This window comes from Podarcis raffonei, chromosome 2 (genome assembly GCF_027172205.1).
Source record: "Podarcis raffonei isolate rPodRaf1 chromosome 2, rPodRaf1.pri, whole genome shotgun sequence".
Classification (NCBI taxonomy): Eukaryota; Metazoa; Chordata; class Lepidosauria; order Squamata; family Lacertidae; genus Podarcis; species Podarcis raffonei.
Genome location: NC_070603.1, coordinates 14,696,459 through 14,719,317, shown reverse-complemented (window position 1 = coordinate 14,719,317; position 22,859 = coordinate 14,696,459). Strand labels below are relative to the sequence as shown.

Sequence of the window (22,859 nt, the reverse complement as noted above, 5' to 3'; positions counted from 1 at the left end):
GAGCTCCCATTGCTTGGTCCCAGCTCCTGCCAACCTAGCAGTTTGAAAGCACATCAAAGTGCAAGTAGATAAATAGGTACCACTCTGGCAGGAAGGTGAATGGCGTTTCCGTGCGCTGCTCTGGTTCGCCAGAAGCGGCTTAGTCATGCTGGCCACATGAGCTATACCAATAAAGCGAGATGAGTCGGCCACGACTGGACCTAATGGTCAGGGGTCCCTTTACCTTTTTAGAATGTGTCCTTTTATTTAAAATGCATCTCTGGGTTATTTGTGGGGCCGGCCTGGTGTTTTTACATGAGTAGAATGTGTGCTTTTATTTAAAATGCATCTCTGGGCTATTTGTGGGGCATAGGAATTCGTTCATTCCCCCCCTCCAAAATATAGTCCGGCCCACCACATGTTCTGAGGGACGGTGGACCAGCCCACAGCTGAAAAAGGTTGCTGACCCCTGTCTTGGAGGCACGAGAACAGCTTTGACTTCTGCCAGGGGGCGCTGCCCAGCATGATGGCATCTGGTTGCTTCCAGCCCTGTAAACATGTGGTTCTTCTTCTCTTTGCAGATGCTGAAGGAGCAGAAATGCGGTTTGGGCAAAGGCAAGGGCAGCAAAGGCCTCAGTGAGGTGGGTTTGCCTTTCCCAAGAGTGGCTGGCTCAATGCAGCCGTGATGTAGCTCCTTTATGGCCTTCCAGCCGTGCTATTGCTGCTGCTTACAGGGGGAGCAGGCTTTGTAAGCACACCAATCCGATCCGATCAGTTTATTACGGCCATAGACCAGCAGTTTAAAAATGGCTAAAAAAACAATTATAAAAGCAAGATACAATAGTTATAAGAACAAGCCAGTATAAAAACAGCGAGACAAGTGTTGCTAACCAGCTAGAATTTTAGTTGCTACTGAAACAATCCAGTTGAACACTGGATTGTCGTGTGTCTAAAACACAAGATTTCATAAAGGAAATTAATAATAATAATAATAATAATAATAATAATAATATACTAGTAGTAGTGCCTCCATAAGGCTTGCTGTCCTTGATTTATCATGATTTCCCTGCGGGTAATATCTGATCCACAGAATCATGCTAGTGTGTAATCAGAGGGTTTTTATCTGATAACAGGCATTTTAAAGAGAAGGCCTCAGTTCTCCGCAGACTTAGGTACAATATTGCCTTCTTTCAACCTGGGTTTTCCATTGACTGCTGGAAATCCAAGGCTCTTAGTCAGACAGAAAAGTGTTTTTCAAGTTAAGTGTGCTCTGTCATTATTTCTTTTATTATATTCACTTTCCACAGGAAGATGTCTCGAAGGGACTTTTGGATCCGTAAAATACAGAACAACTTGATAATAAACTGAAAGCCAAATGTATGTGGGGGGAGGGGAATACAACAATGCATACAGTAGAGTTAGTTTGCTTGGAGGCTTGTGGCATCTTCATCACAATAAACTGACTTACTGTACTGTATTTCATGGCCTTCTTGGCACAGACACACCTAAGTACTGTATTTTTCGCTCTATAAGGCGCACTTTCCCCTCCTAAAAAGTGTGTGCGTCTTACGGAGTGAATGCAGGCGGGAGGCTCTGCTCAGCGCTCCCTTTAAAGAGCCGCGTGGAGCGTGCGTGCTGCTCTTTGGGGCTTTTCCCCGAGGAGGGATAAGGGCTGCCCTTCTCCCTTCTCGGGGAAAAGCCCCCAAGAGCCGCACACACACTCCGCGTGCTCTTTAAAGGGAGCACGGCTCTTGGGGGAGCCTTAGCCATGCAACCCCCCCCCCCAAGCAGGGGATGAAGGCTCCCCTTGCCCCGGAGAGGCTGCGCGCAGCTATCCCATAAGCCAGGACAGCAAGCGGGATCGCTGCGCAGCGCTCCCTCTAGCTGTTCTAGCTTCTGGCCTAGCCGCGTGAAGCCTCCGCAAGGCAGCGGGGAGCCTTCATCCCGCTACCCTGCGGAGGCTTTGTGCGGCTACCCCTGGCTTTTGCGGAAGGTGTGCTCTGTCCCTTCCCCCACCTCCCAGAAAAGCCCCCAAGAGCCGCGCTCCCTTTAAAGAGCGTGCGTCTCTTGCGGAAGGAAAGCCAGTAGGCTTGCTTTCGCTGAAGCCAGGAGGGCAAGAGGGATCGGTGTGCACTGATCCCGCTTGCTCTCCTGGCTTCAGGGATAGCCCTGCAAAGCCTCCTGAGCGAAGACGGAGGAGCGCTCCCTTTGTGTTGCTGTCTTATTTCTTGTTTTCCTCCCCTAAAAACTAGGTGCGTCTTATCGTCCGGTGCGTCTAATAGAGTGAAAAATATGGTACTTGGAAGTGTGTGTACAGTGGTACCTTGGGTTACATACACTTCAGGTTACATACACTTCAGGTTACAGACTCCGCTAACCCAGAAATAGTGCTTCAGGTTAAGAACTTTGCTTCAGGATGAGAACAGAAATCGGGCTCCGGCGGCGCTGCAGCAGCAGGAGGCCCCATTAGCTAAAGTGGTGCTTCAGGTTAAGAACAGTTTCAGGTTAAGAACGGACCTCCGGAACGAATTAAGTACTTAACCTGAGGTACCACTGTAGTCAGTTGTTCTAACACTTCCTGCATCTGATGGATGGACTCTAGTCTACAGAAGTTCACAACCCAATAAATCTTTTAAGGTTCCAGAAAAATCTGTCTGTATAAAATAACAGACTCAACTAGGTGTGTGCCTCTTGCCTTTGCTAATTCTCATTCTCCCTCCCTCCCTCCCATAGGGATTGTTGCCTGTCACAGAGGAGCTCCACACAATCACTTTCATCCTGGACTATTGCTACCAAGATTTTACGTGTCAGCTGCAGGTATGAGGACCTCACTGATGAAGTTAGGAGTTGGTTGTGGTGGTGGTTGAATTCAGTCCTCTTACCGGCCAGGTTCCTTGAAGTGAGCCTACTGAAGAAATGAACCTATGCTGCCAATTCTCAGAGTAAACCAGTAAGAAGTAAGCAGCACATAAGCGGCACACAAAACACTAACAAACCATTCTATGTTCTAAATCTTATATTAATAATCCAAAATTTGAGGAAACAAGGTACAAGATCTACTACAGAAGCCACAAATAGAAAACTCATTCAAATTGTGTCCAAAAGGAAGATTCAATCTTTAAAGTTCCTTTAGCCAGGCTCCTGTAGATCTCAACAAAGGTAAGTTTGATCAAACGAAGTGTCAGCGATGTTACGCTCAAGGGTTAGATATCAACGAAGCTTAAATAATATTTCTAAATAATATCTGAACAGACAAGTACAAAAGTCTCTACTTACAGTCCATAAGTTACATTCCTTCTTGGCTTCAGCTACAATATTTAATTTCTTTCTTCGGGAAATTCTCCCTCAAGATTTTGGTGTGTTTACATACATTCACTGGTGATATCAACCAAAACCTGATTAACCTTTAAACATTCATTTTGTAATTTCTGAGAATATAAATACAAAAATCAATACACTTCATATGTTAAGTTCTTTCTTGACTTAAGCATTTATTTTATTTAAACACTAATAAGTTTTGGTTTGTACCACCAGTGAACGTTTATAAAGATATCAAAACCGTGAGAGAGAATTTGCCGAAGACGCCCAAGACTCTTCATGGGCGAAACAGCTGACAAACGCCGGCACCCTGTCTATCTCTTGTGCGTAACATCACCGAATCTTTGTTTGATCAAACTTATCTTCGTTGAGAATATTTTTGTCACTGAGAGGAGATTGGGAAGAAGGAAGATCCATTAGGCCCATCTGTCAATTGCCTTCCTCGTGTTTTTGCCTCAGCTTGGTCAAGGAGAGAGCAGAATTTGTCATATGGGGACCATGGCCTTTTAAATTTGGCCCAGGGTCTGGGATCTGCATTTATTGCTGCTCTTTCAAGATTTGTGATCTTTCTCCTCTTAGACATCCACTTTGCCAGTGGTGGTCATCTCTAATACCAACCAGATGTCCAGTGCTTGGGCCTCTATCTTATGGTACCTCATGTTCAGTCCAAACCCAACGGTAAGAAACATACTACATTTCTCTCTTTTTTGAAAGCCCTCTCTGTGGGATAGGGTTGACCCCCCCCCAGCCAGAAAGCATTTCGTTTCATTTCACTTTTAATTTGCATACCGCCTTTTAAAATTACTATACGTAAGGTGGTTCGCAAGCTGAAGAAACAACAAAATACACAACAAAGATCATAACCTTATAACAATCTGATCCAATACAAAAAAATCATAATAAAAACATAACTTTGAAATAAGCAACTTATGTCAAGCAAAGTAATACTCAACAATCCCTTCGAATATAATAGTACACAATAAAATTATATCACCTGAGGCCCTTCTTTGTGTGCCTTCTCAGCGTGAGCTTCCGGAAGGTGGCAACACAAGAACAGGGCCTTTTCTGCAGTGGCTCCTCACTTGTGGAATGCTCTCCCCAGGGAGGTCCGGCTGCTGCCTTCATTATGCACCTTTAGGCACCAGGCAAAAATGTTCCTCTTTACCTTTGGTTGATTTGATTGACATCCTGTGCCCTTTTAAAATGTTTGTGGGATGTGTGTGTTATTGGGTTGTTGTTTTTATTTTGATTATGTCCCTTGTGGTTTTATATTCTGGTTTTATTCTGTGAACCACTCTGACACCTGCAGGTATAGGGTGGTATATAAAGAATAAGAATAAATAAAGCAGCAAATAATAATTTGATTCAGAACTCCAGTATAGAAACTGCTGTCACTTAGATGTGGATACCTTGCCCATGTTTAGCCTGTAGCGACCCCTCAGTTCAGAAGATGGCAGATTAATAGCCCCCCACACACACCTCGAGCATGCTTCAGAGGATACCCAGAGACACTCCCTGGAGAAACAACCACTAACTTTGGCGCTGGTCGCCTTTTATTTCCAGACTCCTTTCCTTGTGTGTGCTCCACAGCACACAACACTGCACAGGGCATGTGCCTGCAGCAGTCTTGCACATGTGTCGACCCGTGACTTTTCTCCCCACAGGCAACCTGCTCTTCCTACATGAAAGTCGCTTCTGTGTACAGTGGTACCTCGGGTTACATACGCTTCAGGTTACAGACTCCGCTAACCCAGAAATAGTACCTCGGGTTAAGAACTTTGCTTCAGGATGAGAACAGAAATCGTGCTCTGGTGACACGGCGGCAGCGGGAGGCCCCATTAGCTAAGGCAGTGCTTCAGGTTAAGAACAGTTTCAGGTTAAGAACGGACCTCTGGAACGAATTAAGTACTTAACCTGAGGTACCACTGTATTTTTATTCAAGATTTCCTTGGTTTACAAAAGTACAGTGGTACTTCGGGTTACAGACGCTTCAGGTTACATACTCCTCAGGTTACAGACTGCGCTAACTCAGAAATAGTACCTCGGGTTAAGAACTTTGCTTCAGGATGAGAACAGAATCGTGCAGCAGCAGCAGCGGGAGGCCCCATTAGCTAAAGTGGTGCTTCAGGTTAAGAACAGTTTCAGGTTAAGAACAGACCTCCGGAACGAATTAAGTACTTAACCCGAGGTACCACTGTAGACAACATGGCGCTCTCCCAGATGTTGTTGGGACTCCATCAGCCCCATGGCGAACGACGGGCCTGGGATGAAGGGGACTTGGAACATAGCAACACCTTCAGGGTTCCATGTTGGGTTTTTGTAACTCTTGTGACATTGTCCCGGCCAGCTTTGTATCCAAAGCTTTTGATGGTCCCGGATTTCCCTCCAACCTCATGCCCTGTGTGCCTCCTGTTTCCTAAATTGGTCTCGCCTGGTTCACTGTGTGTGTTTTCCCTCTCCCCTCCTGTCTTTCTCTCAGAACCAGCTATTTTTCTGCAAACCACCTGCTGCCACCTGGGAACAGCTGTCCCCAGTCCTGAGCTGGCAATTCTTGGCTGCTACTGACCGAGGCCTAAACGCAGATCAACTCAAGATGCTGAGAGAGAAACTCTGTGGTAATGAGGGAGTTTGGTAATACGGGGCCAGTGTAGTGCAGTGGTTCAATTTATTTTGGATTTTCAGAACCCCACCATTTAGGACTGGGCTATATATTGATATATTGTCCAAAACCAGTATCATGATCGTCATAATCATCATCACTTCTAATTGGTATACCATCTTTCTATCTTACAATACCCAAGGCGGTTTGCAAGCTGAAGAAACAAAAAATGTACACCTTATAACAATCTAATGCAATACGAAAAGGTGATAATAAAACATAACTTTAAAATAAGCAACCTACATCAAATAAAGTAACATTCAACAACCGTAAGCACAGTATAGAGTAATATTAAATATCAGCATTTAAAAATTAAACAGAAATCCACTCTTAACAATTACAATAAATAATTTCTAAACTACAGTCGATAAAACAACGGCAAACCACAGTGCATAAAATAATACAATACAAATTTAGAAGCAGAGACTTGAGGGTGGGGCAACGCAAGTGGAAGAAGACCTTACCTGATGAAGTCTCTCCCCTCACAGTTCTTCCTCCATGCACAGATTCCTTATGAGGACTCCCAGGGCTGGGGGCGGGGGCGGGCAAGGCAGGTGGAATGATATTGGGTTCATAATTTTTGACCTGGAAATGTATCACGAATCATGATGTGTGTTTGTGTACTATGCAAGAATCACTGTGTGCGAAAAACCATGAAGCCAGCCAATAATAATAATAATAATTTATTATTTATACCCCACCCATCTGGCTGGGTTTCCCCAGCCACTCTGGGCAGCTTCCAACTGAATATTAAAAACAATACAGCACCAGACATTAAAAACTTCCCTAAACAGGGAAGTAAAATAGTTGTTTATTGCCTTGACATGAATGTCAGGTAATTGTTTATCTCTTTGACATCTGATGGGAGGGCGTTCCACAGGGCAGGCGCCACTACCGAGAAGGCCCTCTGCCTGGTTCCCTGTAACCTCACTTCTTGAAGTGAACTGCCGGAAGGCCCTCGGAGCTGGACCTCCAGGCTGAATGATGGGGGTGGAGACGCTCCTTCAGGTGTACTGGACCGAGGTCGTTTAGGGCTTTAAATGTCAGCACCAACACTTTGAATTGTGCTCGGAAACGTACTGGGAGCCAATAAAGATCTTTCAGGACTGGTGTCTTATGGTCTCGGCAGCCACTCCCAGTCACCAGTCTAGCTGCTGCATTCTGGATTAATCGCAGTTTCCGGGTCACCTTCAAAGGTAGCCCCACGTAGAGCGCATTGCAGTAGTCCAAGCAAGAAATAACTAGAGCATGCACCACTCTGGCGAGACAGTCTGTGGGCAGGTCGGGTCTCAGCCTGCGTACCAAGTGGAGTTGGTAGACAGCTGCCCTGGATACAGAATTGACCTGCGCTTCCATGGTCAGCTGCGAGTCCAAAATGACTCCCAGGCTGTGCACCTGGTCCTTCAGGGGCACAGTTACCCCATTCAGGATCAGGGAGTCCTCCACACCCGCCCGTCCCCTGTCCCCCAGGAACAGTACTTCTGTCTTGTCAGGATTCAACCTCAATCCGTTAGCCGCCATCCATCCTCCAACTGCCTCCAGATGGTTGCTTCCCTCGATTCCTGTAGCCCCTGTTAACTCTTCCAGCTCACCTCTCCCCTGACTCATGCATGGGGCAGCGAATCATAAGACCAGGCGCCGGCAAAAATCACAATGCCGGAAAAACCGTGAATCCACCCAATGCCTCTACTTACCTCCATCTTTATTTCAGACATCGTGATACAGCAGTGTATTGCAATGTTGAGCGGGTGAAAAATCACAAAGTTGAAAACCAGCTATTTCCCAGCCCTAGCCACATTCTACCCTTTTAAAAAAAATATTTAGGATTTTCAATTAACCACCATTCTATCCTTGGCCCATGCCCCACATACATCTTAAATCACATTGCAATAAGAATACGTATTAAAATAGAAAGAATGCAACAATAAAAATGAAAATACAACAGTAAAAATAAAGGCAGCAATAATAAAAAAATACAACAATAAACATGCACCAGCTTAAAAATCCATTCATAAGGGACAACAGCAGTGATTATGGGTAAAAGATTCCTTAGCAGGCAACAGCTGGCTGTAATAAAAATGCTGGCCCCTCCATGACTCACCTTAGGTGGGAGAAAGAGAAGGGGGCCTCTCTCTCTGTTAAAAAGTAGCCAGGATGTTTTGAGAGGAGGTGAACTCCTCAAGTGTCCTGGGCTCCCAAAGTCCCAACACAGGTGGATTTTCCTCCTCACGTCTTCAGCAAAGTCCTTTAGTGCGAAACCCATTTTAAATGAGGGGAAATGCAGTGGTACCTTGGTTCTCAAACTTAATCTGTTCCAAAACCAAAGCATTCCAAAACCAAGGCACGCTTTCCCATAGAAAGTAAAGCAAAACGGATTAATCCATTCCAGACTTTTAAAAACAACCCTTAAAACAGCAATTTAACATGTATTTTACTATCTAATGAGACCGTTGATCCATAAAATGAAAACAATAGTCAATGTATTGTGCTATAAAATAAATAAGACAGTATTGTAGATGATTAAAAAAAAAAATTCTTACCTGCACTGATGATAGTCATTGTTTGGATGGGGAGGGAGAGGGCTTTTATCCATTTCCACAGTCACACAATCAATCAATCAGTAGCTGAACTGGGGTTCCACACGGTCACAAAAACAAATGAACCGAAAAAGCCTCAGAAACAAAAACGCAAAATAGATAGCAAAAACAAAAGCGCCAAACTTAATCCGTTCCGGAAGTCCGTTTGACTTCCGAAATATTCGAATACCAAGGCGCAGCTTCCAATGGGTGCAGGCGCCCCGGAAACAATAGCCAACAACCACATTGAACGTTCGGCTTCTGAAAAATGTTGGAAAACCGGAACATTTTCTTCCGGGTTTTCAGCGTTTGGGAACCAAGGCGTTTGAGAACCAAGGCATTTGAGAACCAAGGCGTTTGAGAACCAAGGTACCACTGTATTTCCATCAGTGACCATGAATGTAGAGCCAGGGTTGGTGGTAGCTGTTTTCAAGATAGAATGAACAGAGTGTTATCTTCTGTTCCCTCAAGTCCATAAAGTGGAAGTAAGGGTGGTGGTGGGGGTGTGCCAAAGAAGGGTCAACTAACAGGCCTCACCCCCCCCCCCATATTTCTGTCAAAACAATTATGCAGCTCACTTCTTGCCTTTTCTTTCCACCGAAGGACCAAATGCAACATCGCAGAGCACAGTCGCCTGGGCACAGTTTGCCAGGGTAAGCGCCGCCCCTGCCTCCTTCTGTTGCTCACTGAAGCGCTTTCCCTCTTCTTATTTCCTCTCCCCTGTTCCCCACAGCCTACTTCTTACGCTTTCTCCTTCTGGACCTGGATTGATGGCATCTTGCTCCTGATTAAGGAGCACCTCCTGCAACTCTGGAACAACGAGTAAGGAGCGGGGTGGGGAAGAAGAGGGGGGAATTTGGCTTCTTCCTTCACAAATAGCAGAACTCGAGGAGTTGCACAAAGCCTTTAACGGCAACGGCCTCTGGAGGGCGCTGTTTGCCAGGGGGAGTTTTGCCCGTCTCTGCCAATCGTTGCAAAAGCCACCTGAGTTCTTTGCAAATACAGTGGTACCTCTGGTTAAGTACCGCATTTTTCACTCTATAGGACGCACGTTTCCCCCCCCCAAAAAAATGAAGGGAAAATGTGTGTGCGTCCTATGGAGCGAATGCAGGGGAGAGGCAAGCAGGAAAAGCCCCCAAAAGCCGCACACAAGCTCCGCGCAGCTCTTGTGGGCTTTTCCTCAGGAGGGACGAGGGACTGACACGGCCAGTGAGTCCCTTCTTCCTCCTCGTAGAAAAGCCCACAGGAGCCGCGTGCTCCTTAAAGGGTGCGCGGCTCCTGTGGGCTTTTGTGGGAGGTGGGGGTTTTGCCATAGTCCCGCGACCCTCTCCCGGCTGGAGAGGTGACGTGCAGCTATGGCAGCAGCCTCTCCGCTGCTCCCCGACCTGCTCTTTGGGGCTGGCGGTGGGCTTCCCCCTGCCAGCCGCAAAGAGCAGGTCGAAAGGAACCTGAAGCCTAGAGAGCGAGAGGGGTCGGTGTGCACTGACCCCTCTCGCTCTCCAGGCTTCCAAGGTAGCCGCCTGAAGGCGACTAAACGGCACCTTGTTTTAGAGGGGGAAAACAAGGGGGGGGAATTCTCCCCCTCTCTGCCCAGCGCCTCCTGCCGCTTTGCTGGGCAGAGAGGGGGAGATTTTTTCTTTCTTGTTCTCCCCCCTCTAAAACAAGGTGCGTCCTATTGTGCAGTGCGTCCTATAGAGCGAAAAATACGGTACTTAATTTGTTCCGGAGGTCCGTTCTTAACCTGAAACTGTTCTTAACCTAAAGCACCACTTTAGCTAATGGGGCCTCCTGCTGCTGCCGGAGCACGATTTCTGTTCTCATCCTGAAGCAAAGTTCTTAACCCGAGGTACTATTTCTGGGTTAGCGGAGTCTGTAAGCTGAAGCGTATGTAACCTGAAGCATATGTAACATGAGGTACTAAAACACACACACATATATCATTGTTATTTATTGTTTAATAGCCACAATTATAACATCACAATTATAACAAATAAAGGCTTTGCATGTCATGAGTCTATCTCATATATTAATTTCACCTTTTAAGTTGAAATTGCATTCGCTTCTGGATGCGAATGGGGCTCCGGAACGGATCCTGTTCGCACCCAGAGGTACCACTGTAGTATATACATTACCAAGCAAGCGCTTCAGTCCATGGGGAATTGACCCCCAGGTAGCCTTCGATGCACAGCTCTGTGGCCAACAGACTGTGCCGAACTCCCAACTGTTATATTCAAAACTAGGTGTTTTATAGATGCTGTCTCAGCTATGAACCACCCTGCCCTACATCCAAGTCATGTACAGTGGTACCTCAGGTTACATACGTTTCAGGTTACATACGCTTCAGGTTACAGACCCCACTAACCCAGAAATAGTGCTTCAGGTTCAGAACTTTGCTTCAGGATGAGAACAGAAATCATGCTCCGGCGGCGCGGCAGCAGCGGGAGGCCCCATTAGCTAAAGTGGTGCTTCAGGTTAAGAACAGTTTCAGGTTAAGTACGGACCTCCGGAACGAATTAAGTACTTAACCTGAGGTACCGCTGTACTGGCCCGTTTTTAGTAATTGAGTAGATTCCTTGTCCTTGTGACTCGGGAGGGCTGCAGGAAGAGATCACCATAAAAGTAATTTTATTATTTGTACCCCACCCATCTGATGTGAGGCTACAGTTGTCGGGAGGGAGTTAAGGCAGCGCAAAGGTGGCAGCTCTTTGACCTCAATATTTCTCCTCTTCCCACCCCCATCGCATCCTAGTCTCATCATGGGCTTTGTGAGCCGCAAGCGGGAGAGGAGTTTGCTGAAGAAGAAGAGGGCAGGCACCTTCCTGCTGCGCTTCAGCGAGAGCACCGCCAATGGGGGCATCACCTTTACCTGGGTGGACTTCGACGACACAGGTCAATTCCTGGAATTCTCTCCCTTGCCTTGCCTTGTGCCAGCGTGGTGTAGTGGTTAAGAGCGGTAGACTCGTAATCTGGTGAACCGGGTTCGATTCCCCGCTCCTCCCCATGCAGCTGCTGGGTGACCTTGGGCCAGTCACACTTCTCTGGAGTCTCTCAGCCCCACTCACCTCACAGAGTGTTTGTTGTGGGGGAGGAAGGGAAAGGAGAATGTTAGCCGCTTTGAGACTCCTTCGGGTAGTGATAAAGCAGGATATCAAATCCAAACTCTTCTTCTTAATAATCACAGTGTGTGTGTTTTTCTGCTTTTTTTTTTAATTCTTCTTGAGGGTTTTAAAAAAACCAATTTCATTGTATTTTTTAACTTACGCTCTGATTAGAGATGTGAGTCCCTTTAAAAAAATCTGTGAAAATGGGGATGGATTGTGGGGAACAGTTGTCCCTGTGACAACTTTCCCTTGCTCAGCGGGGGAAATCTAAGTATGATTTCTGTGTAGCGGTTAGAGAGTTTTTACCTCACTTCCCTCTGCCATGTTAAGCTGGAGAGTTAGTGCCCCTTTGTGGCAGCACACAGAAAATTTATGGTTCAAAGATGAGTTTTTAGGCTTGTGGCAAATCCATTTCCTTTAATTAGTATAACTTAATCAAGCATTCGGACAAGAAGATAAGCAAGGTTAAAAACAACATACAGTCCAAGCTACGATTGCAAATCTGAAGTATTGATTATTGATGCAGAGCTGGGAAATGCTAATTAAATCAAGCAAGTCTGGGCTGTCTCTGAAGGACCTGACAAAAATCGAAAGAAGCCTTTTATTTTCGTTTTTTACCATTTTAACTGGGTTGCACTGGGGTAAGGAAAATCAGCTATAGCTCCTTTTCCTGTGTCCCTACCAAAACAGGTGTGGAAGTGCGAATATTTGCCACCAGCCCCCCATTTTCAGGGAGTTTCCCCCCCCAGGCCTTTCCATCTCTAACCTTGAAAAGTGTGTATAAGAACTAGGGATGGACAAACCCATTTCAGTTCAGTCCCAGTTCTACACGGGGGCAGAAATAAGTCCATCTCCTTTTGCTTTCCTGCAGATTTGAAAGTAAAAATCCTTTAAATACAAATTATTATTATTATTATTTAAGTGCTTACGAGGTGGTCCAAATAAATAAACAGAATGCATGAACCAGCCCCAGGATTTTCCAAAATGAGATATTGATACACCCTCCCATTTTTGTCAGTCCTTCTGAACTCTCCTCATATGTTTGGTGCAGTGCCAGATTTACGTATAAGCTAAACAAGCGGGTGGCGCTGTGGCTTAAACCACAGAGCCTAGGGCTTGCCAATCAGAAGGTCGGTGGTTCAAATCCCCGCGACGGGGTGATCTCCCGTTGCTCGGTCCCTGCTCCTGCCAACCTAGCAGTTCCAAAGCACGTCAAAGTGCAAGTAGATAAATAGGTACCGCTCTGGCGGGAAGGTAAACGGTGTTTCCGTGCGCTGCTCTGGTTTGCCAGAAGCAGCTTAGTTATGCTGGCCACATGACCCAGAAGCTGTACGCCGGGTCCCTCGGCCAATAAAGCGAGATGAGTGCCGCAACCCCAGAGTTGTCCGCGACTGGACCTAACAGTCAGGGTCTCTTTACCTTTAAACAAGCTATAGCTTAGGGCCCCACCCTTTGGGGGGGGCCCCAAAAAAAATTAAGGAAAAAACCTGGATGTATTAATATACTTATTCTTAATTAATAATAATAATAATAATAATAATAATAATATCTTTATTGTCATCGCCCCCTCTCGGGGACAACGAAATTACAACGAAATTAATTGTATTTCAGTTCAACAATTACCGTATTTTTCGCTCTATAGGACGCACCAGACGATAAGACGCACCTAGTTTTTGGAGGAGGAAAACAAGAAAAAAAAATATTCTGAATCTCAGAAGCCAGATCAGCAAGAGGGATCGCTGCGCAGTGAAAGCAGCAATCCCTCTTGCTGTTCTGGCTTCTGGGATAGCTGCGCAGCCTGCATTCATTCCATTAGACGCACACACACTTCCCCTTACTTTTTAGGAGGGAAAAAGTGAGTCTTATAGAGCAAAAAATACGGTACTTTGATAAAATACATATTTTGTTATGTGCAAATGGCTTTAGATACCTGTTAGGTCCATAAATTACCATATAGCAGATATTCAACACAAAAAAGTGACAATTTGTTGTTGACAAAGGACAGCTGGACATATAAAGGACCTCATTAAACCTAAACTGGGCCCTAGTCTGGTGAGATGTAGGCAGACCATTTTCATTCTAAGCCTGCCTGCCTCTTTTATTTAACTTTTATATAGCTGCCATTCCGTAAATATTTCCTTGGTTGCTTATTACAAAACAATGATTTAAAAACAAAAACCCAGTACAGAATCTTTATAATCGTCAATGAACACTAGAAGATAAGACGGTGGGAATTCTTGCAACAGAGATAGCCTAAGAAGAATTTACGTATTTAAAATGCAGTTTTGAAAAAGCTTGCACGAACAAAGCTAACTCCACCTGGCGACCTGGCTGGTAGCCCAGATTTGTAGGAACAGATCATTCTCTAGAATAAAATAGCTTACTAGGGAAATGCTGAAGTTGCCCTTTGGGGCGCCTCAGGGTCAATTTCTATGGTAGCCCAAATCTCAGTTGTACGGGTGTATGTATATATCTCAATTTTAACTCATGAGCTATTGCTGCAATCTGCTCTGATTGTCTATTTTTATGGACGCTGTTTTTACTGTGTTATGCGAGCTGGTCTTTGACCGTAATAAATTATCTATCTATCATCTGGATGGGTTGATCTCCAGACAAGATCAGAAAGAACTCCAGCTGACACTTTGACTATGTGTTTCTAACCTCTGCAGGTTCCCCCAGGTTCCAGTCAGTGGAGCCCTACACCTCTGTCGAGCTCAAGTCCCTGGCGCTGCCAGACATCATCCATGACTATCACTTCCTGGCTATGGAACAAAAATCTGAGAATCCACTGAAGTACCTCTATCCTGACACGCCCCGGGATACAGCTTTTTCTCCTTACTATAGCGAACGCCGGGAAGGTATTCCTGCCTGCCAGCTTGTCATGGGGTTCCCTCTTTCATGACACTCTTCTATGCCCTGAATTCCAGGGCATTCGGATGTCTTGCATTTTCACGTTTATGGGCCCGGCTTATATGTATTCAGTATTTCTGTAATCTCGCCGTGCAGAATTCATCCTCCTCAGGTGATGATTATGATTTACTGAATTTATATACCGCCCTATTCCCAGGGGTCTCAGGGATAAGATAGAAAACCACAAAATACCGTATTTTTCGCTCTATAAGACACACCAGACCATAACATGCACCTAGTTTTTGGAGGAGGAAAACAAGAAAAAAAATATTCTGAATCCCAGAAGCCAGAACAGTAAGAAGGAGCACTGCGCAGCAATCCCTCTTGCTGTTCTGGCTTCTGGAATAGCTGCGCAGCCTGCATTTGCTCCATAAGACGCACACATTTCCCCTTACTTTTTAGGAGGGAAAAAGTGTGTCTTATAGAGCAAAAAATACGGTACATAATAAAAGTTAAAACAACAACCCAACAACACGCCTCCCCCCCAAAACCACATTTAAAAGGGTATAGGATTAAAATCAGATCCACCCAAAGGCTTGGTTAAAAAGAAACATTTTTGCCTGGTGTATAATGAAGGTGCCAGCCACTGCAGAGAAGACCCATTCTCATGTTGTCATCCTCCGGACCTCTCAAGGAGGCGGCACATGAAGTAGGGCCTCAGAAGATGATCTCAAGGTCTGGGTAGGTTCATGTGGGAAGAGGCAGTCCTCAACGTATTGGGGTCCTGAGCTGCAGAGAACTTGATTGCTGGTAGGTGAGGTTTTGAAACAACATCTGCAGCTTTTATGGCTGCCATGATGATGATGATGATGACCAGGCTTTTTTTCAGCCGGAACTCACTAGATGTCAGTTCCGGCACATCTCAGGTGAGCGCCATTGCCATTACAGTGGTACCTCAGGTATCTCAGGTTAAGTACTTAATTCATTCTGGACGTCCGTACTTATCCTGAAACTGTTCTTAACCTGAGATACCACTGTAATATACCACTTTAGCTAATGGGGCCTCCTGCTGCCGCTGCACCACCGGAGCATGATTTCTGTTCTCATCCTGAAGCAAAGTTCTTAACCTGAAGCACTATTTCTGGGTTAGTGGAGTCTGTAACCTGAAGCGTATGTAACCTGAAGCGTATGTAACCTGAGGTACCACTGTATAAGAGAATAAGGGAGGTGTTCATGGTGAGTTCCGGCCCCTCTTTTTCTAGAAAAAAAAGCACCGACGATAACTATGGTAAACTATATGCTGCCATCTATGTTATAGAACTTCACAGAGTAACATAATTTACAACAAAAAGAAGAAAAAGCCAGGGCCTCTGCTCTGTGGAGTTTACTGTCTAAGGGTGAAGACAGATAATAATTATACAGAACCGGAACGTGCAGCAAATTTTTCAGCTCTGGTGTGGGCCTGGCTTAGTCCCAAATTTGGACATGCACACCAACAAGTTGAAGGTTAACTCAGCTGTTAGTCTTGCCCCCATAAGTAGGCTGGCTGCTTTTATTTTGGGGAAATAAATAAAGGAATGTTTTACATGAAGGCTTACCTACTTGTTTGCCATTGTATTGGCTGTTAAGAAATATTTTTGAAAGTGCAAGACTTCTCCATGGGTTGGGGTGAAGGGAGCAAGGTTCATTGGTCACATCATCAGGGGAAGGCCAATTGGTGCTGCTGGCTTCTGTTTCACACTTGCCAACCGCCTGCCCCTGAGCTTGTCTCTTGAGAATTAAAATACCGTATTTTTTGCTCCATAAGACTCACTTTTCCCCTCCTAAAAAGTAAGGGGAAATGTGTGTGCGTCTTATGGAGCGAATGCAGGCTGCGCAGCTATCCCAGAAGCCAGAACAGCAAGAGGGATTTCTGCTTTCACTGCACAGCGATCCCTCTTGCTGTTCTGGCTTCTGAGATTCAGAATATTTTTTTTCTTGTTTTCCTCCTCCAAAAACTAGGTGCGTCTTGAGGTCTGGTGCGTCTTATAGAGCGAAAAATACAGTACATTTGGACATTAATCTGGTGCTGGGGCTTCATAGACCTCCATAGGTTCTACAGTAAAAGTGTCACCCTGAAAACACTTCCAGAATGTTTCCACAGCTCTAAAAACATTGTTTCTGCCTTCACTCTTAACACAGCATCCACACAACATTGTTGGCCAACCTGTTTCCCCCTATAGTTAATCCAGATTTCCCCTTTCCTCTACACAGGTGATATTTGCTTTTTTAAAAAAATAAATAAATCATAGTTACTAACTCAGCAACTCAAAAACTTCAAAGTAAATTATTCCTTTTTTATATATAAAAAGGTGTGCATTTGCATATCAACAAGACAGATTTCCAGATCTCTTCTCAAGCATAGAATTCGAGTAACATTTGTACAAACTTCAGGCACTCTCTGAATGCAGAATCCACTGAGGCAGAACTCATGGGTGCTGAGCTCAGTGCTGTCTTCCTTGCTTTGGTTGGTGAGGGGGTCCAATCCTGCTTCCAGCTCCCTTACACACCCTTTTTTCTCTCCTTCCCAGCGGACCTGACAGAAGAGAGACGCTACTTGAACCGCCGCCTGATCAGAGTCTCGTCTCAGTGAGTTGTGCCATCTCATCCCATGTCAGCCTCTTTGAGAGCTTACCGTATTTTTCGCTCCATAAGACGCACTTTTTTCCTTCTAAAAAGAAAGGGAAAATGCCTGTGCGTCTTATGGAGTGAATGCACACGACCGGAGCCATGGCTCCTGTCAGTCAAGCAAAGCGGGAGCCGCTTACAGGGCTTCTGTCCCACTTTGCGCGGCTCTAGCTTTGCTTGCTTTACAGCGAGCCGGGATGAGGCAGGCGATTCAGAGCCAGCAGGCGCTTTTAAAAGCGGTGCGTAGCCAGCAACAGATGCAGCAGCCTCAGCTAGCAAAGGTCTGCGCGCTCCCTAAATGGAGCAATGAGGCTGCAGAGGGACGGCAGAACACAGGAGGGGTTGGATCCAGAAGGATAAAATTTAAGCAACCAGCAGCAAAAAAACCCCCAACCTTGAGCTCTGAGCCATGAGCGCTGTGAAAATCAGGAGATAAAATAGGAAGGCTGCTGGGGACTGGAGGGCAGAGAATGAGGGAGAGGGAAAAATTACACAAATCCCCCCCTCGTCTCAGCTGATCCGCTGGCTCCTTGAGCGTGCACACTAAACAAACATACAACTCCTGTCCCTCTCAGTCTTACTCTGATATACCAGTAGCTTATTAAATAGTTTAGTACAACATTTGATTCAGAATATTTTTTCCCTGTTTTCCTCCTCTGAAAACTAGGTGTGTCTTAAGGTCAGGTGCGCCTTATGGAGCGAAAAATACGGTACTTGCCATGCCAGATCTGATCACACCTCTTTCAACTTCTGAGCCTATTGGGGACATCAGAAATTTGGGGCTGCCCTGCATACTTAATCCCCTGGGCTGGGGTTGTGGGGAGGAACATCCTGGGCTCCCCCCATCTACAGTGGACCACTTTGACCTGATGTTTCTATGAGGTCTGGTGACTCCAAGCACTAAGGGAACTCCGTAGTGTAGCTGATCTTCAGAGGAACAGCTCTAACCACCAATCAGCTTATCGGTGATGTCACATAGAATGTCAGGTGTAGGGCAGGTGGGTGTGGCTTTGGGGAAACACCCTGATGGGCCAAATTGGGACATCTGGTGGGCCATAGGCAAAGACACCCAATCCTTAGTCAAAGACAAAACTTTAACCTATGCTCAGTGGGATAAAAGGCTCTTTGCAGCTTGCTTGATGCCTGTGTCCAGGGCAGCTGTTTACCAGCTCAATCTGGTACGTAGGCTGAGACCCTATCTGGCTGCGGACTGTCTCGCCAGAGTGGTGCATGCTCTGGTTATCTCCCGCTTGGACTACTGCAATGCGCTCTACGTGGGGCTACCTTTGAAGGTGACTCGGAAACTACAACTAATCCAGAATGCGGCAGCTAGACTGGTGACTGGGGGCGGCCGCCGAGACCATATAACACCGGTCTTGAAAGACCTACATTGGCTCCCAGTACGTTTCCGAGCACAATTCAAAGTGTTGGTGCTGACCTTTAAAGCCCTAAACGGCCTCGGTCCAGTATACCTGAAGGAGCGTCTCCACCCCCATCATTCTGCCCGGACGCTGAGGTCCAGCGCCGAGGGCCTTCTGGCGGTTCCCTCATTGCGAGAAGCAAAGCTACAGGGAACCAGGCAGAGGGCCTTCTCGGTAGTGGCGCCCGCCCTGTGGAACGCCCTTCCAGCAGATGTCAAAGCGATAAACAACTACCTGACATTCAGAAGACATCTTAAGGCAGCCCTGTTCAGGGAAGTTTTTAACGTGTGATATTTTACTGTATTTTTGGTTTTTATGGAAGCCGCCCAGAGTGGCTGGGGAGGCCCAGCCAGATGGGCAGGGTATAAATAATAAATTATTATTATTATTATTATTATTATTATTATTATTATTATTATAAAGGAGAGGCAGCCAAACAACGCTTTTTAGGGAGAGAGTTTTGCAGCCTGGTTGCCATGTTAGAAAAGGCACTGCCTCAACATCCCATCTAGTCCTGCATCTGAAAGTCGTAGCGCACTCTCTTTCCCTTGTGGACATGCAGTGAAGCTGCACGTTGGAAAATTCAGGACAGAATTTTGCCTAAAATGTTTAATCTGTTATTAGATTGGGGGGGGGGGATAGATTTTAACCTCTGAGAAAAACTTAAACGATTTGAAGTTTACAGCATGTTATTCTTTGAAGGAGAACTACAGTGGTACCTCAGATTAAGTACTTAATTCGTTCCGGAGGTCCGTACTTAACCTGGAACTGTTCTTAACCTGAAGCACCACTTTAGCTAATGGGGCCTCTTGCTGCTGCCGCGCTGCCGGAGCACGATTTCTCTTCTCATCCTGAAGCAAAGTTCTTAACCCGAGGTACCATTTCTGGGTTAGCGGAGTCTGTAACCTGAAGCGTATGTAACCCAAGGTACCACTGTACTTGAAAACGATTTGCAGATGGTATTTAACTCTGAGTAGCCTAGGACTTGCCGATCAGAAGGTCGGCGGTTCGAATCCCCGTGACATGAGCTCCCGTTGCTCGGTCCCTGCTACTGCCAACCTAGCAGTTCGGAAGCACGTCAAAGTGCAAGTAGAGAAATAGGTACCGCTCCGGCGGGAAGGTAAACGGCGTTTCCGTGCACTGCTCTGGTTCGCCAGAAGCGGCTTAGTCATGCTGGCCACATTACCCGGTAGCTGTACGCCAGCTCCCTCGGCCAATAAAGCGAGATGAGCGCCGCAACCCCAGAGTCGGTCACGACTGGACCTAATGGTCAGGGGTCCCTTTACCTTTACCCAGGCTTGCTAAGATGCATGAGACTGAATCAGATCAAATGCTGGAGATTGAATGCTGGAGATTGAATCAGATCAAATGCTGAATCAGATTCAAATGCTGAATCAAATGCTGGAGATGCAAAGAGGTTGAGGGAACGTTCTTTCATATGTGGTGGACATGTAAAAGGGTAAAAGAGTATTGGGAAATAATCCATAATGGACTGAAAAAAATGTTTAAAAGTACTTTCCCCAAAAAACCCAGAGTCCTCTTTTTGTTGGGGATAATTCAGACTGAAATTCCCAGGTGTCAAGAAAAGGTTATTTATGTACGCTACTACTGCTGCCCATGTTTTGTTAGCCCCAAAATGGAAAACGAGCGAGATCCCAACCAAAGAAGAATGGCAACTTAAGCTGACAGAATATGCGCAGCTTGCAGATTTAACATATAGAATAAAAGAATGAGGAGAATATACGTTTAGAGAAGATTGGAAAACGTTTTTGAATATATGGCAGGAAATTGTGTACACCTGAAAATGTTGGCAGCAGTAAAATAAACTGAACAGTGTAAATAAGTTTTGATGGATGCAATAATGGAATACTGAATGGTTTAGTTTTTGTAAAATATGCAAGGATTTATGTTATGCAAGATGAACCATGGAAAGAGAAGAAAGGAAGTCATTGATATTTGAAGGATGTTTAAATGAGTACACACACCCCATATTTTTCTGTGTATAAGACGATGCTTTTGGCTAAAAAAAAAGGCAAAAATTGGGTGTCGTCTTATACATGGATAGTGAATGCAGAGGGGGGACATGCGATTAATGGCAGCAGCAAGCAGGAGATTGGCAGCTGCGACTGGGCGGGTGATTGATGGCTGCAGCAAGGCCTGCCGGCGATTGGCTGTGGCAATTGGACAGGCGATTGGCAGCTGCGACAAGGTGTGTGATTGGCAGTGGCTGTGGCAAGCGATCGGGAGTGGTGGGCAGGCGGGTGAGCGATTGGGAGAAGTGACCTCTCCACCCCCCCAAAAAGCTAAACAACTTAATTTCTTAATTTTGGGTTTTAAAAAAATAGTGTCGTCTTATACATGGGGGCGTCTTATACACAACAAAATACGGCATGCATATATATATATATGTTCATATTTATCCAGGCAGCCAGAAGAGGCCCAGGTTCCCAGGCCGAATGATTTGGCCCTTGCAGATGATGAGCCCTTGAACCACGATCTGGCGGGATTGGAGCACTGCATTCAAGTTCCCAGGCTGAATGGTTTGGCCCTTGCAGATGATGAGCACTTGAACCACGATCTGGCGGGATTGGAGCAGGGCGTTCAGGTTCCCTGGCTGAATGGTTTGGCCCTTGCAGTCGATGAGCACTTGAACAATGATTTGGCAGGCTTGGCGCTCGGCCAGGAATGCCTTATGTCCGACAGGCAAGGTGAGTGGTGAATCTGTGGCCCTCTTGAGGGGTAAAGTCCTTGCAACAGAGGGTAGTCTCCTGGGGCTACATTTGCAATGCTTTGGGTTTCTATTCTGGGTCGCAGCACACCAGATCTCTACAGTATTTCCTCCTTCAGTTCCCAGATGATTCTTTCCTTCCCTCCTGTTTCCTCCACACCAGATCCTTTCCTTCCACTGCCGGGTGATGATCAGCACTTGCTACCGCCGCCCATTCGTCTGTTTGAGGCGCCTGATGAGATCCCGGAACTGAATGTGATGCCTCATGAGATCCCAGAGCTGAACGTATTGGCTGATGAGATCCCAGAGCTGAATGTCGATGAAAGTGATTTTCAATAGGCTCCCATGTACCATCACTGCTCCCCACCTTGATACGACAGGCTGGCATCTTCTTGGAAATAAAAGCAGGTCCACCAGAGGAGGGTTGATGGCGATGGTGATGATTTCTGGCAAGATGGATGCCTAAAACTGTGGCTCTGCTCCCTTCTGACTGCCTACTGGCTTTCTTATTAATCAATTCAAAGAGGATGCTGAACCACCTTTGAAGTTGCTCTTGAGTGTTCAGATAGAGAGAGAGGCTGGAGACTGGGAATGCCTGAAAATGGGTGCAATCAGAGTTCTGCTAGTTTGGGTTTTAGGTATTTGGGGGCTACCATGCTTGCTGCTGCCAGCTCAACCTGTATATTTGTAAATAAGCGTGTCCTGTCCATAGCTGTCAAGCGTCCCTTATATGATGGGAAACTCCCTTATCCCAGCGCCATGTCCTGCTGCTGTCCCTTATTGATGATGTCCCTTAAATTTCCCGGGTTTCAAAGGAAGCAGCTCCTCTCCCTCCCTCCCTGCTGGCCAGGGAGGAGGGAGGCTCCAAGTGTGTTGCTTGGCTCTTTGGCCTGCCCCCCTCCGTCCTCCTCTCACCAGCCTCGACCCCCGGGAGCCCCTCCCCGCCGGGACTGGTGGGAACCTCGGGCCCTTCCGCCACCATCCTCCTTGCGGCCGCCGAACTGTGCGTCTCTGCCTGGGGCCTCCCCTCTGCCCTACACCGCCGCTCCCGCTAGGCCGTACTGCGGCTGCGCTGCCAAAGGACCTGAATGAGATGGGCAGCCTGGCATGGTCTATGAATTGATGAGGAGCCTTGAGAGGAGAGCAAGGGCAACCATAGAGAAAGCAGTTCAGGTAGAGGAGGAAGAGGCAGAGGCACGGGCAGGTGTTCCAAGGGCTACAAGGGAAGGACCACAAGCGCTTCTCCCATAGATTTGTAGTGGTAAACTAGCATAGATGGTCTGATCTGTGGGTTTACTTCAGGCGCTATTTCCCCCCCTCCTCCCGCCCCACCTGATGGAATTGAGAGCTGCAGATGGAGCACGAGAGAAAAGATACAGAACTGCAGCAGCATCTTCGTAGCTTGGACTTTGTTTTGCGCGAAAAGTGGTTGCTGCTTGTAGTTATTTAATTGCAGTGTTTCATCGGCTGGTGCCTTGAGCAGCAATCTCTGGAAATGAAGGGCTAAAAACCGGCGCTGCTCTCCAAAATTATCTGGTCCCTTTTAACTGGTTGACTAAA

The 22,859-nt window shown here is 46.3% G+C and overlaps 1 protein-coding gene across 3 annotated transcripts in view; it reads left to right on the top strand.

Annotated features, from left to right (window-relative positions):
• STAT2 (signal transducer and activator of transcription 2) overlaps positions 1-21,803 on the top strand; it is a 49,350-nt gene extending 27,547 nt beyond the window's left edge. For all 3 annotated transcript variants that reach the window (XM_053374759.1, XM_053374779.1, XM_053374770.1), the window contains 11 exons: positions 561-620; positions 2,713-2,796; positions 3,877-3,975; positions 5,777-5,912; positions 9,136-9,185; positions 9,266-9,354; positions 11,282-11,421; positions 14,303-14,491; positions 17,054-17,111; positions 20,996-21,279; positions 21,463-21,803. In XM_053374759.1, the coding sequence (XP_053230734.1) occupies positions 561-620; positions 2,713-2,796; positions 3,877-3,975; positions 5,777-5,912; positions 9,136-9,185; positions 9,266-9,354; positions 11,282-11,421; positions 14,303-14,491; positions 17,054-17,111; positions 20,996-21,279; positions 21,463-21,638 (1,365 nt within the window). In that variant the 3' untranslated portion in view covers positions 21,639-21,803. The remainder of the gene's footprint in view (positions 1-560; positions 621-2,712; positions 2,797-3,876; positions 3,976-5,776; positions 5,913-9,135; positions 9,186-9,265; positions 9,355-11,281; positions 11,422-14,302; positions 14,492-17,053; positions 17,112-20,995; positions 21,280-21,462) is intronic.
• Positions 21,804-22,859: the final 1,056 nt, after the last annotated feature.